Source organism: Caenorhabditis briggsae, assembly GCF_000004555.2.
Source record: "Caenorhabditis briggsae complete genome, chrV, whole genome shotgun sequence".
In the NCBI taxonomy this organism is placed as follows: domain Eukaryota; kingdom Metazoa; phylum Nematoda; class Chromadorea; order Rhabditida; family Rhabditidae; genus Caenorhabditis; species Caenorhabditis briggsae.
The window spans coordinates 16753460-16769785 of record NC_013488.2 but is presented as its reverse complement, the minus strand read 5'-3'; the positions used below and the strand labels follow the sequence as shown (position 1 = coordinate 16769785).

The 16326-nt window shown below is 35.8% G+C and overlaps 6 protein-coding genes and 1 non-coding gene across 7 annotated transcripts; 3 read left to right on the top strand and 4 right to left on the bottom strand.

The window, feature by feature from the left end:
- Nucleotides 1-1202: 1202 nt before the first annotated feature.
- On the top strand, nt 1203-3238 carry CBG22910 (the record flags this gene model as incomplete). The annotated part of the gene is made up of 4 exons (XM_002638306.1): nt 1203-1276; nt 1332-1562; nt 2187-2925; nt 2972-3238. The coding sequence occupies 4 exons, from the start codon at nt 1203-1205 to the stop codon at nt 3236-3238; spliced, it is 1311 nt and encodes a 436-aa protein (XP_002638352.1).
- A 287-nt stretch (nt 3239-3525) lies between these two features.
- Nucleotides 3526-4238, bottom strand: CBG22911 (the record flags this gene model as incomplete). Its single annotated transcript, XM_002638307.1, has 3 exons — nt 3526-3803; nt 3851-4109; nt 4155-4238. 3 exons carry the CDS (start codon nt 4236-4238, stop codon nt 3526-3528), a joined length of 621 nt encoding a protein of 206 aa, XP_002638353.1.
- A 1052-nt stretch (nt 4239-5290) lies between these two features.
- On the bottom strand, nt 5291-5363 carry CBG28563. The gene has a single exon. It is a non-coding gene (tRNA).
- Nucleotides 5364-5737: 374 nt separating this feature from the next.
- CBG27304 lies at nt 5738-6258 on the top strand (the record flags this gene model as incomplete). The annotated part of the gene is made up of 2 exons (XM_045238381.1): nt 5738-5933; nt 5981-6258. 2 exons carry the CDS (start codon nt 5738-5740, stop codon nt 6256-6258), a joined length of 474 nt encoding a protein of 157 aa, XP_045100568.1.
- Nucleotides 6259-6544: 286 nt separating this feature from the next.
- CBG22913 lies at nt 6545-7725 on the bottom strand (the record flags this gene model as incomplete). The annotated part of the gene is made up of 3 exons (XM_045238380.1): nt 6545-6811; nt 6858-7596; nt 7652-7725. 3 exons carry the CDS (start codon nt 7723-7725, stop codon nt 6545-6547), a joined length of 1080 nt encoding a protein of 359 aa, XP_045097690.1.
- Nucleotides 7726-8552: 827 nt separating this feature from the next.
- On the bottom strand, nt 8553-8967 carry CBG22914 (the record flags this gene model as incomplete). Its single annotated transcript, XM_002638309.2, has 2 exons — nt 8553-8642; nt 8689-8967. 2 exons carry the CDS (start codon nt 8965-8967, stop codon nt 8553-8555), a joined length of 369 nt encoding a protein of 122 aa, XP_002638355.2.
- Nucleotides 8968-13339: 4372 nt separating this feature from the next.
- On the top strand, nt 13340-14520 carry CBG22915 (the record flags this gene model as incomplete). The annotated part of the gene is made up of 3 exons (XM_045238379.1): nt 13340-13413; nt 13469-14207; nt 14254-14520. 3 exons carry the CDS (start codon nt 13340-13342, stop codon nt 14518-14520), a joined length of 1080 nt encoding a protein of 359 aa, XP_045097691.1.
- Between the last annotated feature and the right edge of the window lie 1806 nt (nt 14521-16326).

Here is a 16326-nt window from a genome sequence, read left to right as displayed (position 1 = left end):
AAAAACCACTATGCAAAAATGCAGAAAATTTCTGAAACATCGGGTTTTGTCGCTTACACTAATAGTAAATTTTAGAAACATATTTTTCCTTTTACCAACTATTTTCAGCTTTTTTTTTTCTCTCCAGAAAAAAAAAATGTTTTGATTTTTAAATCAAACTTTCTTCCAGGTTTTTTAGTGACTCCAAACAAAAACGAAAACAAAAGATTTGAAGTTTAATCAACTTTTAACTCGACTTGAAACTAATAAAACTCGAGAAACAGGATACTCTGTTTTACCATTTCATTCAAGAAGAGAAACATTTTCAGAAAATCATTCGCATACATCCTCACTCATTTCTGAACCGTGTTCAAAATTCAAAAAAAAGCTTCCTGCCGGGCTCGAACTCTCAACGCGCAATACCGGCTTTTTCGCCCCACTTCCTATCTGCCGTTCCCTATGACCACACCCTTTTCTGTGGTGAAAGGAATTCACTTGGTTAGCTGCCTCCTTGGGCACCATTAGTTCAGAATGACAACCGAAGTGGCGAAGGCGCGGTATATGATGAAATGCAGCAGCCGACAAAAAGCGGGCCCGCGTCAACCACTATGCTTTGCATCGGCGTGCAGTGGCGGCCACACCAAACTCTCAATCAAGGTAGAACCTGTACCCCCTCCCTCCCCTCTCTCTATGTGCCTTTCGTGGCGCAACTGTGTGCGTGCGCAGTTGTTGTGCGATAGTTCGCGGGTTCAGTTTTGGCTGCGGCCAAACTCTTATTTAAAAATCTAAAAGTCGACAGACGGACACCGGGACGGACAGACGCATCTAGCGTTTTATATATAAGAAAGATAATATCAAGCATATTGTGTCAGTTTGGCACTTGTTGATATCTTTCACAGGAACCGAGATAAATTGTTTCGAAATGGGGTCATTCTATTACAGTGTTCCCTGTTGAGTTGAGACATTCTCATTGTTAAAAACAACTATGACGTTTTTATGACACATAACAAATTTCATTTCAATATGCACGATTTTTGTTCATTATAAGAATCATGTGCTTACCTAATCGCTAAGCAAATACTACTTTGTTATCGGATCTTCCCATCTCTCCCCAAATTTTCCGTTCTCGTTTTGCCTTTTTTCTGCTTACAGCTCCGTTTTCTCTGATGGCTCAGTTTTCATGCTTACTTTTTTTCCTTCTTGCAACTCAATTTTTTTCTCTAATGGCTCTTAAACTCACCGATATCCCTGAATTGGTGATGAATCGAATTTTGGACAGATTGGATTATAAATCTATGTGAGTTCTCATTTTTTATACAGGAAATGGCGCTTGAAAAAAGATAATTTTACAGTCAACCCCTCGGAAAAGAGTGCCATTATCTTCGTAACTTTATTGACGATCAAAATCCAAATCCAAAAATACTACTTTTTTATCGGTTCTTCCTTCTTCTCCCCACTTCTTTTTTTCATTTCACCCTTTTTCTCTCTTTCGATTCAATTTTTTCCCTAATGGCTCCCAAACTCACCGATATGCCTGAATTGGTGATGAATCGAATTTTGGAGGAATTAGATTATAAATCTCTGTGAGTTCTCGTTTTTACAAACAAAATTTAACTCAAAATCCGAAGAATTGTTCAGTCAACCTCTCCGAAAAGTGTAATTTATGACTTTTTTTCGAAAATGGGTTATTCGCAGTTTTCTTTTTTTTTTAGATTATAGAGCTCGAACTTGACAGTGTGAGGGTGCTCCTATAACCGGTATGTGCATTCTCTAAAAATCCTACGCCATGCGGCTATTTCAGACTCAATAGATATCATATCCTCCGATTTGAGAGCACCCTTGTGATTCAGAAGTTTTAATTAGTTGAGTTGTTGGTCCCTCATTGTTGAAATTCACTGTGACTCTTCTATTAAACAAAACATAATCAATTTCGATTTGCCAACTATTATTTACTTGAAGAGTTATTTATTTGCCCAATCGCTAAGCAAATACTACTTTGTTATCGGTTCTTCCTTCTTCTCCCCACTTCATTTATTCATTTCACCCTTTTTCTCTCTTTCGATTCAATTTTTTCCCTAATGGCTCCCAAACTCACCGATATGCCTGAATTGGTGATGAATCGAATTTTGGACGAATTAGATTATAAATCTCTGTGAGTTCTCGTTTTTACAAACAAAATTTAACTCAAAATCCGAAGAATTGTTCAGTCAACCTCTCCGAAAAGTGTGCCGTGATATCCGTAACTTTATTGACAATCAAAATCCAAATCCGAAAGTCGAAACCATAGTGATTGAATGTAATGAAACTACAGGAGATTATGGGATACTCTATGATAACAGTGACGATGGATTGGATCCGGAAACATGGACATTCGTACATTATGAGAAATACAAGAATGGATGTTTGGTTAGATACAAGGATAAGGAGATTGTTTTGGAAAACGAAAACTTTTTGAATCGATCAATGGAAGATTTGGAAATGGTTGTAAGAAGCAAAAATGCAACTGTAAGATTCCTTCGATTGGATCAACTCCCGTTGGATTGTGGACAAGTTGAGCCAATAAAAATTCCAAAAAGCAACGAGAAAGTGAATTTTTCTCTTATTCTGGATTCTTTGAAGAAGAAAGTTCTAGAACCCAGAATTCATAAATTAAAAGTGCACAGAATGATTATCCAAACACATGATCATAAGGAACTTATGAAGGTTCTGTCATTTTTGGATTCGGAATTTTTGAAAGAGTTGTACATTTTTACTACTGCTAATGATAAGAACAAAGTTCTAGAAATGGATGAAATTCTCAAATTGGATCATTTGAATAACTTTGAAAGATTCGAAGTCAGTGGATGTATTGTTCCGGATAACCTTGTTACCAAATTATCTCATATACCGTATTGCCATATTCAAGTGAAATCAGTTAACTCCAAAGATTTGTTATTTTTGAAAGAGGTGAGGTATTCTCTAATATTTAATCTAATTCTATTGAATATTTCAGGCCATTCTTCGTCTCCCAACTTTCGAAGAATTCGAAATTAAATTTCAAAATTTTCCGGACCTTAATGAATTCCTAGAAGCTACTGGAACATGGAAGACTGGAACCACTTTATCTTTTGAAAAATTTCAAAAAAGTTCATATTTTCAAATGGAGGAACCTGATTCAATTCTAATGATTACATATTCGACTCTTTACGGAACTCAAATTTCATTTGAGAAGAAAACTTTACGATGGGTGACTTCCGGTGGTCCAATTATTATTCAATGAGCTATAATTTGTATATGCCTTTTTATATTAAAAATATGACATCAACTTTTGAAATTAATCCGAATCATTCTTATGATAAATCAATGAAATTGCTTCTCTTTTTCTATGTCTGTCCGCACATTTTTGAAAACTTGAACATAAAATATAAAATGACCTGATCCTTTCAAAAAATGAGGAGCGGAGTGACGAACATTAAAAGAAATAGGTTAGATTGCGCCGAAGACGCACCAGCCAGCTGACGCGCGGCAAACAGACAGCTAGTTTTCAGTAAATTTTAAAAAAGAACATCAACAAATTCTACAAGTCGTTGCGCAGTATTGTTTCTTTTGCTCTTTTGTATACAATTCACTTGTACAGTATCCCTTTTCCTTCCACGTGGCACAAGAAGCAGAAGTATCCGGATTCCAACAAGGGTTCAATGGATCTTCTATTACAGTTGGCATACGTGTAGTTGCACCTTGTCCACAGAATCCACAGTAATTCGGACAATCCTGAGCAATGTAGTCGTGGAAAATTGGAGAGAGACAGTGATCAGGTGTCAGGAGGTCACAGTTGATACGGGGGACTGGAAAAAGGGAATTCAGAAAATTCCGAAACTCAAAAAAAACTTACACAATGAATTTTTACACTCGAATTCTGGCGTCAGGCAGCAAAATCCACAAGTTTTCGCACAATTTTTAATTGCCGATTTTTTGAGTTCTTGACTTTCTGGTCCTCCGATTTCAGTTGCACCATAGCATAAGAACGGTCTGGCCGCTGAATTTCCAAAAGCAGGAAATCCAGATCCTTGAGATGTTTCTGGGTACATGGATTCGCAAATTTCATCTGGTAAGGAATTCGAACAAGCCGTTGCAGTGTACAGATATTTTCCCTGAACATTTATAACGGGTTACTGTAGCACGTGTTACAGTATTACCTGGCTAGAACAAGATAAATCATCCACGATGGTAGCGGAAGTGTAGATGATTAGAAAAAGAGTCAATACTACAGTGAATATCATTTTTCGTTATAAAAATGGTTTTAAAATGTTAGATTTTATATAATTTTGGGAAAAAATGAGTTTGGAAAATTTGAACAGCTTTCTTGGTGTTTGGGCATGTTTGGTGTTAATTGGGGTGGATTCATGACTTTTGATTTATTAATGTTTGAAAATGTTTATACAGCTGAACTGTATGGAGGAAATGAATTTAGTTTAGCTTGACAGTTTAGGACATCTGGACAAACGGATAAACAGAAAATTGAAGACAGAAACTTCGATAATTCAGAAAGTTAAAAATATATGAATTTCTCAAAATCGCTAATTTCAAAATTCTGAAATTCTGGAGTTTTATTAGTTTTTATAAATTCGTGAGTTTTATTCAGGAATTCAGGAATTCAGGAGTTTAGGAATTCAGGAATTCAGGAATTCAGAAGTTAGGAAATTCAGAAATTCAGAAATTCAGAAATTCAGAAATTCAGAAATTACAGCATTGGTTACTTATAATATTTTGAATTCCAAATCTGCAAGAATTTCCAATAAAACTGCAAGTATTCAGAAAAATTTATTGAACATTTTACTGGCGGCGGTGAGTTGCCGGCTTTGAGGCTATTGATCTCGGTTCTTGTGAAATATATCAAGAAGGTGTCCAGTGATAAAATGTTTATCATAATATCACCAACATTTTATCTGTTGATCACTTTTTGATATCTTTCACAGAAAATGAGCTAAATCGGCTCAAAGTTGATGTCTTGGGAGGTGTTTTCAATATAATTCCTTTTCAGTTCTTGATACACATCATCTTGATATGTTTCCCTCTTTTCATGTACTTCTTGGCCAGTTTTATCACTATAAACTACCCAATTGTAGCGGAAATACTTTTTCTTATGCTCCAGGAGCACGGCGCTTGCTCAGCCGTGACACTTTTGTTAACATCTAACTTATTGAGGAATTCTGTTAAACAACTAATGCAAATGTTTCCTTGCATTTCCTCAAAGTGTCACTAAAGGAAGATAAATAATGTTTTTTAGCTTTCGGAAGGAATAAAGTAAACCAAAAAAGAAAGAAAACAATTTCGCTCCCGGGTGGGCTCGAACCACCAACCTTTCGGTTAACAGCCGAACGCGCTGCCTATTGCGCCACGGAAGCAGATGGCGGAGGCAGGAGGTTATGGCATAGAGGAAGGGCGGGAAAGTGGAAGTTTGCGGAGAGGAAGGTGAGGGAAAAAGTTTGTATCAGGGAAGTTGATTTTTGAAATTTCAAACCGAAAATCAAAATTTCTGAATTTAAAATAAATGTTATTCTGAAAAAAATCAGTAAATGTTCGTAATTGCTTTGTACATCCAACAAATTAAATGAAATCAATTTCAATTGTCCATGATATCTTCAATAACCCGAATCGCACACTCTTTTGGTAATTTCTGTAACACGTGCTACAGTAACCCGTTATAAATGTTCAGGGAAAATATCTGTACACTGCAACGGCTTGTTCGAATTCCTTACCAGATGAAATTTGCGAATCCATGTACCCAGAAACATCTCAAGGATCTGGATTTCCTGCTTTTGGAAATTCAGCGGCCAGACCGTTCTTATGCTATGGTGCAACTGAAATCGGAGGACCAGAAAGTCAAGAACTCAAAAAATCGGCAATTAAAAATTGTGCGAAAACTTGTGGATTTTGCTGCCTGACGCCAGAATTCGAGTGTAAAAATTCATTGTGTAAGTTTTTTTTGAGTTTCGGAATTTTCTGAATTCCCTTTTTCCAGTCCCCCGTATCAACTGTGACCTCCTGACACCTGATCACTGTCTCTCTCCAATTTTCCACGACTACATTGCTCAGGATTGTCCGAATTACTGTGGATTCTGTGGACAAGGTGCAACTACACGTATGCCAACTGTAATAGAAGATCCATTGAACCCTTGTTGGAATCCGGATACTTCTGCTTCTTGTGCCACGTGGAAGGAAAAGGGATACTGTACAAGTGAATTGTATACAAAAGAGCAAAAGAAACAATACTGCGCAACGACTTGTAGAATTTGTTGATGTTCTTTTTTAAAATTTACTGAAAACTAGCAGCCGTTTGCCGCGCCTCAGCTGGCTGGTGCGTCTTCGGCGCAATCTAACCTATTTCTTTTAATGTTCGTCACTCCGCTCCTCATTTTTTGAAAAAATCAGGTCATTTTATATTTTATGTTCAAGTTTTCAAAAATGTGCGGACAGACATAGAAAAAGAGAAGCAATTTCATTGATTTATCATAAGAATGATTCGGATTAATTTCAAAAGTTGATGTCATATTTTTAATATAAAAAGGCATATACAAATTATAGCTCATTGAATAATAATTGGACCACCGGAAGTCACCCATCGTAAAGTTTTCTTCTCAAATGAAATTTGATTTCCATAAAGAGTCGAATAAGTAATCATTAGAATTGAATCAGGTTCCTCCATTTGAAAATACGAACTTTTTTGAAATTTTTCAAAAGATAAAGTGGTTCCAGTCTTCCATGTTCCAGTAGCTTCTAGGAATTCATTAAGGTCCGGAAAATTTTGAAATTTAATTTCGAATTCTTCGAAAGTTGGGAGACGAAGAATGGCCTGAAATATTCAATAGAATTAGATTAAATATTAGAGAATACCTCACCTCTTTCAAAAATAACAAATCTTTGGAGTTAACTGATTTCACTTGAATATGGCAATACGGTATATGAGATAATTTGGTAACAAGGTTATCCGGAACAATACATCCACTGACTTTGAATCTTTCAAAGTTATTCAAATGATCCAATTTGAGAATTTCATCCATTTCTAGAACTTTGTTCTTATCATTAGCAGTAGTAAAAATGTACAACTCTTTCAAAAATTCCGAATCCAAAAATGACAGAACCTTCATAAGTTCCTTATGATCATGTGTTTGGATAATCATTCTGTGCACTTTTAATTTATGAATTCTGGGTTCTAGAACTTTCTTCTTCAAAGAATCCAGAATAAGAGAAAAATTCACTTTCTCGTTGCTTTTTGGAATTTTTATTGGCTCAACTTGTCCACAATCCAACGGGAGTTGATCCAATCGAAGGAATCTTACAGTTGCATTTTTGCTTCTTACAACCATTTCCAAATCTTCCATTGATCGATTCAAAAAGTTTTCGTTTTCCAAAACAATCTCCTTATCCTTGTATCTAACCAAACATCCATTCTTGTATTTCTGATAATGTACGAATGTCCATGTTTCCGGATCCAATCCATCGTCACTGTTATCATAGAGTATCCCATAATCTCCTGTAGTTTCTTTACATTCAATCAATATGTTTTCGATTTTTGGATTTGGATTTTGATCGTCAATAAAGTTACGGATATCACGGCACACTTTTCGGAGAGGTTGACTGAACAATTCTTCGGATTTTGAGTTAAATTTTGTTTGTAAAAACGAGAACTCACAGAGATTTATAATCTAATTCCTCCAAAATTCGATTCATCACCAATTCAGGCATATCGGTGAGTTTGGGAGCCATTAGGGAAAAAATTGAATCGAAAGAGAGAAAAAGGGTGAAATGAATAAAATGAAGTGGGGAGAAGAAGGAAGAACCGATAACAAAGTAGTATTTGCTTAGCGATTGGGCAAATAAATAACTCTTCAAGTAAATAATAGTTGGCAAATCGAAATTGATTATGTTTTGTTTAATAGAAGAGTCACAGTGAATTTCAACAATGAGGGACCAACAACTCAACTAATTAAAACTTCTGAATCACAAGGGCGCTCTCAAATCGGAGGATATGATATCTATTGAGTCTGAAATAGCCGCATGGCGTAGGATTTTTAGAGAATGCACATACCGGTTATAGGAGCACCCTCACACTGTCAAGTTCGAGCTCTATAATCTAAAAAAAAAGAAAACTGCGAATAACCCATTTTCGAAAAAAAGTCATAAATTGCAAAGAAATCAAACACTTTTCATTTAAAAAAATCGAAAATTCGAAACGCTCAACATTTTTTAAATTAGAAACTTAGCTGACTGAAAATACAAAATTTTCAAAATGCCGAAATTTTCGAATCTCCAATCCTTCAAAATAATAAAAATCCACTCATTTATACAGTTCCATTCAAATTGTTTTTAGTTATTTATTGTATCAAAGTGAGAATGTCAACCATACGTGAAAACATTTTGAAATTTAGATATTCATTGAATAATAATTGGACCACAGGAAGTCACCCATCGTAAAGTTTTCTTCTCAAATGAAATTTGATTTCCATAAAGAGTCGAATAAGTAATCATTAGAATTGAATCAGGTTCCTCCATTTGAAAATATGAACGTTTTTGAAATTTTTCAGGAGATAAAGTTACTTCAGTTTTCCATAGGAATTCATTAAGGTCCGGAAAATTTTGAATTTAATTTCGAATTCTTCGAAAGTTGGGAGACGAAGAATGGCCTGAAATATTCAATAGAATTAGATTAAATATTAGAGAATACCTCACCTCTTTCAAAAATAACAAATCTTTGGAGTTAACTGATTTCACTTGAATATGGCAATACGGTATATGAGATAATTTGGTAACAAGGTTATCCGGAACAATACATCCACTGACTTTGAATCTTTCAAAGTTATTCAAATGATCCAATTTGAGAATTTCATCCATTTCTACCATTTTGTTCTCATCATTAGCAGTATTAAAAATGTCCAACTCTTTCAAAAATTCCGAATCCAAAAATGGTAGAACCTTCATAATCTCCTTCTGATCATTTGTTTCTATCATCAGTCTGTGCACCTTTAATTTATGAATTCTGGGTTCTAGAACTTTCTTCTTCAAAGAATCCAGAATAAAAAAAAAGTTCACTTTCTCGTTGCTTTTTGGACAAATTTCCAAATTCGCATGACTTCAGAACTTTCTGGAGAGGTACTTGTTGTATGGGACCACACTTCTATTGTCCAGTTTAACAACTCCAGAATTTTTCGTTTTGAAAGATACTGTTCTCCCATCGTCCCGTCGTCTGTACATCGGGAATCCATCGTTTTCAACAGATGTTCTTTCACGAAAGTCCTTTGGAAAATGTTTTGAGCACGCATCACCAACCATGCACGATGAGTCGGAGCAGTTAAATACCTTTACAAATATCTTTACAAAGGTACATCTCGAGCTGCTATCCGCATCTACACTGAAAAAAATGGAGTCGAGCACAGGACGGATAATGAGGTCAACAGCTACTTGGATGGTCGATACGTCTGTGCTCCAGAGTCTCTTTGGCATATCTTCGACTTCCGAATGTCTGACAGAAGCACCCCAGTTATGCAGCTCAAAGTGCATCTGAAGAATGCCCAAGGAGTCGTTTATAAAGAAGGAGAAGAAAAAGATGCAGCAGAGAGAGGACAGCTCCGAGAAACAACACTAACAGCGTGGTTTGCTGCAAACAAAAGATGTTATGATGAGCTTGAATCGACTGGAATGATTCCAGAAGACGTTGTGGACTGCCGAGGTATCTATTATGTTGAGATGCCAGAACATTTCCAATTCACCAAAGGAAAATGGACTCTTAGAAAAAATGCTACACGATCGATCGGAAGAATGCATTTCGTGTCTCCGGGAGATCAGGAAAGATTCGCATTGAGAGTCATGCTCCTAAACGTCACTGATGCCAAATCTTATGAAGATTGCAAACCGTTGGAGGTGTCTTTTATGAGAAATTTGTGGATGCTGCTAAAGCTGCCGGATACTTGACTGAGGACATTTTCTATGAAAAGTCGTTGGAAGAAGCAGCGTCATTTCATTCTGCACCACATCTGAGAGGATTCTTCGTCACTCTGCTGATGTTTGGGGAAATTCATAATGCTGAAGAGTTATGGTACAGGTGAGAAATTTAAAAAATTCAATTTTGAAAATCAACGTTTTTCAGATTTGTGGATGACTTCTCAGAAGACTTTTTATACAAGCACTTCTCAAAAGAAAAAGTTAAAGCTTTCGCTTATAATGATCTTATTGATAGAATGAATGCTATGGGAGAAAAGCTGGATAAATGGATGAGCCTTGGATACGAGAGAATCATTCCAGACGAAGTCATTGATTTTGATTACTGCTCAAAAGAAGGAGATAGGATGAGATCAACGTTGGTATCAGAACAAGAAGAAGTTGTGAAGGCAGTTTTGGATGCTGTGAAAAGTGGAGGAGGTTTTTTTACGTGGATGGACCAGGAGGAAGCGGCAAAACATATGTATATCTTACTCTCATCAACATCCTCCAAGGTATGCATCTGAAAGTCATCCCAATTGCGTGGATTGGGATCGCTGCATCTCTATTGCCTCATGGAAGAACGGTGGCTTCCTTCTTCCATCTTAACATCAAGGATGGGTGTAAGACCTCCACCATCCATCTTCAATCCGCCGAAGCCAAATACCTCGCCGAACTTGATGTCGTATTTTGGGATGAAGCTCCTATGAGCCCCAAATCGTCACTTGAAACAGTGGATCAGCTTTTACGTGATGTCACCAAAATCGATAAACCATTTGGTGGAAAAGTGATCATCCTTGGAGGCGACTTCCGCCAGTGCCTTCCAGTTGTGGACAGAAAAGGAAGAGATGAGCAAATTTCAAATTCCATCAAAAGATCTCATCTTTGGCCACTTTTCCAAGTCTACCATTTGAAGACCAACATGCGTGCCCAAAATGCTGATGAAGAATGGAAAAGGTAAAAAATTAGATATTTAATTTATAATTTTCAATCTGATTTTTTCAGTTTGCTTCTTGGGATTGGCGATGGTCTGAAAGGAGAAGAGGGGACTGGAGTCATGGAAGTTCCAGAAGATCTCAGATGCGATGGAGATTTGGCCGAGGAAATCTTTGGATCTTTACTTCGAAACGGGTCTAATGTTTCTGAAATCTCCAAAGTAGCTATTCTCTCTCCAACCAACCAACAAGCACTTCAAATGAATCAAAAAGTGATGGAAATGGTTCCAGGAGAGATGAAGACGTATTTCAGTGTTGATGAGGTCGGAGACAACAAAAATAGTCACTCTGATGCTGCCAACTTTCCAACAGAATTTTTGAATAAAATGACTCCATCAGGATTACCACCACACAAATTGGAGCTGAAAGTTGGTGCATTGGTCATGCTCCTCCGAAACCTTGAAGTTCGAAACGGACTGTGCGTTTTGATTCCAAGAATCAAACTATCATTCGATTCGGGGATTCCATTCGTGCTCCAAAGACGTCAGTTCCCAGTAAGACCTGCCTTTGCTATGACCGTCAATATGGCTCAAGGCCAAACATTCGATCGTATCGGACTGCTTCTGGACGCTCCGATTTTCGCTCATGGACAGCTATATGTTGCATTGACAAGAACAAGAACTAAGGATGGAATCAGAGTTTGGGCTCCAGAAAAAGTCATGCATAACATTGTTTACAAAAACATCCTGTAGCTCCATTTCTAGCTTAAATTTTTCAACCCATAGCCATTTTTCATAACTACCCTTTTCTAGGAATTAAACTGTTGATCTGAATTTTCCCTTTTTATGGTTTTAAAATTGTTCTTCTAATCAATTGTTCTACTAATAAATTTTCAAAAAATAAAATGATAATTGGAACTTTTTGAATTTAAACTGAAGCTACGCCGCGATTTCCACTGGTTTTTGACTAATTGAAATTCGAGAAAATTCGAGAACTCGATTTTCCGAAAAAAAAAGTCGAGAAAAAATTCGAGAACACGATTTTCCGAATTTGTTTTTCCGAACAAGCCTGGTTCACACTCGGAAACTCTCAAAAAATCAAGAAAAGAACATTTCGAAAACGGTGTCTAGAAGTACGCAAAAAAATTATCCGGCGAATGTGGTTTCTTTTTTTGGATACTTTTAGTAATGACATCGTTTTTGAAAATTTCTCTTTTTTGATTTTTGAGAGTTTTCGAGTGTTAGCCTATCATTATTTGGAGTACGGTAGATGAGAGCAAATAAAAAATAACAAATTGAAAGGAGCAATACTAATTTGATGTGTAAAAACCACTATGCAAAAATGCAGAAAATTTCTGAAACATCGGGTTTTGTCGCTTACACTAATAGTAAATTTTAGAAACATATTTTTCCTTTTACCAACTATTTTCAGCTTTTTTTTTTCTCTCCAGAAAAAAAAATGTTTTGATTTTTAAATCAAACTTTCTTCCAGGTTTTTTAGTGACTCCAAACAAAAACGAAAACAAAAGATTTGAAGTTTAATCAACTTTTAACTCGACTTCAAACTAATAAAACTCGAGAAACAGGATACTCTGTTTTACCATTTCATTCAAGAAGAGAAACATTTTCAGAAAATCATTCGCATACATCCTCACTCATTTCTAAACCGTGTTCAAAATTCAAAAAAAAAGCTTCCTGCCGGGCTCGAACTCTCAACGCGCAATACCGGCTTTTTCGCCCCACTTCCTATCTGCCGTTCCCTATGACCACACCCTTTTCTGTGGTGAAAGGAATTCACTTGGTTAGCTGCCTCCTTGGGCACCATTAGTTCAGAATGACAACCGAAGTGGCGAAGACGCGGTATATGATGCAATGCAGCAGCCGACAAAAAGCGGGCCCGCGTCAACCACTATGCTTTGCATCGGCGTGCAGTGGCGGCCACACCAAACTCTCAATCAAGGTAGAACCTGTACGCCCTCCCTCCCCTCTCTCTATGTGCCTTTCGTGGCGCAACTGTGTGCGTGCGCAGTTGTTGTGCGAGAGTTCGCGGGTTCAGTTTTGGCTGCGGCCAAACTCTTATTTAAAAATCTAAAAGTCGACAGACGGTCACCGGGACGGACAGACGCGTCTAGCGTTTTATATATAAGAAAGATAATATCAAGCATATTTTGTCAGTTTGGCACTTGTTGATATCTTTCACAGGAACCGAGATAAATTGTTTCGAAATGGGGTCATTCTATTACAGTGTTCCCCGTTGAGTTGAGACATTCTCATTGTTAAAAACAACTATGACGTTTTTATGACACATAACAAAATTTAATTTCAATATGCACGATTTTTGTTTATTTGAAGAATCATGTGCTTACCTAATCGCTAAGCAAATACTACTTTGTTATCGGTTCTTCCTTCTTCTCCCCACTTCATTTTTTTCATTTCACCCTTTTTCTCTCTTTCGATTCAATTTTTTCTCTAATGGCTCCCAAACTTACCGATATGCCTGAATTGGTGATGAATCGAATTTTGGACGAATTAGATTATAAATCTCTGTGAGTTCTCGTTTTTAAAAACAAAATTTAACTCAAAATCCGAAGAATTGTTCAGTCAACCTCTCCGAAAAGTGTGCCGTGATATCCGTAACTTTATTGACAATCAAAATCCAAATCCGAAAGTCGAAACCATAGTGATTGAATGTAATGAAACTACAGGAGATTATGGGATACTCTATGATAACAGTGACGATGGATTGGATCCGGAAACATGGACATTCGTACATTATGAGAAATACAAGAATGGATGTTTGATTAGATACAAGGATAAGGAGATTGTTTTGGAAAACGAAAACTTTTTGAATCGATCAATGGAAGATTTGGAAATGGTTGTAAGAAGCAAAAATGCAACTCTAGGATCCCTTCAATTGGAACAACTCCCGTTGTATTGTGAACAAGTTGAGCCAATAAAAATTCCAAAAAGCAACGAGAAAGTGAACTTTTCTCTTATTCTGGATTCTTTGAAGAAGAAAGTTCTAGAACCCAGAATTCATAAATTAAAGGTGCACTGTCTGATGATAGAAACAAATGATCAGAAGGAACTTATGAAGGTTCTGTCATTTTTGGATTCGGAATTTTTGAAAGAGTTGCACATTTTTACTACTGCTAATGATAAGAACAAAATGGTAGAAATGGATGAAATTCTCAAATTGGATCATTTGAATAACCTAGAAAGTTTTTATATCAGTGAATGTATTGTTCCGGATAACTGTGTCACCAAATTATCTCATATACCGTATTGCCATATTCAAGTGAAATCAGTTAACTCCAAAGATTTGTTATTTTTGAAAGAGGTGAGGTATTCTCTAATATTTAATCTAATTCTATTGAATATTTCAGGCCATTCTTCGTCTCCCAACTTTCGAAGAATTCGAAATTAAATTTCAAAATTTTCCGGACCTTAATGAATTCCTAGAAGCTACTGGAACATGGAAGACTGGAACCACTTTATCTTTTGAAAAATTTCAAAAAAGTTCATATTTTCAAATGGAGGAACTTGATTCAATTCTAATGATTACTTATTCGACTCTTTATGGAAATCAAATTTCATTTGAGAAGAAAACTTTACGATGGGTGACTTCCGGTGGTCCAATTATTATTCAATGAGCTATAATTTGTATATGCCTTTTTATATTAAAAATATGACTTTTGAAATAAATCCGAATCATTCTTATGATAAATCAATGAAATTGCTTCTCTTTTTCTATGTCTGTCCGCACATTTTTGAAAAACTTGAACATAAAATATAAATTGACCTGATTTTTTCAAAAAATGAGGAGCGGAGTGACGAACATTAAAAGAAATAGGTTAGATTGCGCCGAAGGCGCACCAGCCAGCTGAGGCGCGGCAAACAGGCAGCTAGTTTTCAGTAAATTTTAAATAAGAACATCAACAAATTCTACAAGTCGTTGAGCAGTATTGTTTCTTTTGCTCTTTTGTATACAATTCAATTCACTTTTTCTGAATTTCTGAATTTCTGAATTTCTGAATTTCTGAATTTCTGAATTTCTGAATTTCTGAATTTCTGAATTTCTGAATTTCTGAATTTCTGAATTTCTGAATTTCTGAATTTCTGAATTTCTGAATTTCTGAATTTCTGAATTTCTGAATTTCCGAATTTCTGAATTTCTGAATTTCTGAATTTCTGAATTTCTGAATTTCTGAATTTCTGAATTTCTGAATTTCTGAATTTCTGAATTTCTGAATTTCTGAATTTCTGAATTTCTGAATTTCTGAATTTCTGAATTTCTGAATTTCTGAATTTCTGAATTTCTGAATTTCTGAATTTCTGAATTTCTGAAAGAATTTTGAAAAAAAAATGTTCAAAATTCATTTGAAATCTTACATTTTCCAACAAAATGTCAGAGACCCAGAGAAACAGACAAGAAAATTATAAGAAAGAAAACAATGAGTCATTCAAATCATTGCAACTGATAAGAATTACTCATAGACGTTTTCATTGTCTTTTTTCATATTGCTAATCGATTTTTTCTTTAAAAATAGACAAAATAATTAGTCATCAATTTATTTAAAGTTTGAAAATGAGTTCCCGTTATTCAGACTATAAACCGAAAGGTGAGTGAAATTTAGATTTTTTAAAATGTTTCAAAATTTTCAGATCCCCAAGACCCATCTGAAATCTTCTCGAAATCTTACACATAACAAATTTCATTTCAACATGCACGATTTTTGTTCATTTGAAGAATCATATGCTTACCTAATCGCTAAGCAAATACTAGTTTTTTAAGTAATCTGGATCGAAATTGGAAGGCATGTTTTTTTTCGGAAACGTGAAATTATTTTAAAATTTCGAAAATTGAAAAGTCTTATCAGTTTCTCTTCCTCATTATATAAATGTTTGTACAGATCGTGTTTCGAAATTGTTGTAAAATTTTAAAAATGATTTCCGGTGATTCAGAAGCAAAAATCTACTTCTTACTAAGGAAACTTTTCTGTGTGTGTGTCTGTGTGTCCGTCTCGGACATTTACTTGAACAACTCCAAAGGGCATTGGACAGTTATAATTGTGTGTGGTATGTAGTCATGGACTACCGAGCGCTTCATGTCCATGGTGTCCTGGGCCTCCTAGCTAATCGGGAACCTATAGGGTTGAGAATCGAAAATTTCAAAATTATGTTGAAACTCACTAAAACTTCAGGGAATTCTCAAAAACGGTTTTCAGGCCTATCTATGTGCTGCCCACAAAAAATTGAGCTGAAAGCTTCGCAACAGAAATTTTTTGTAACATTTTTTTCGTGATTAACTCAAATTCTGTGACCTATTGTAAATTTGGTTGCCGTGTTTTTTTTCGACTGCAAAACATTCTAGAAAATTCCAGGACAGTTTAGAATACTCTCGAAAGCTCTACATCATTCCAGAAAATTCCAGAAAATTCCAGAAACTTCCAGAAAGA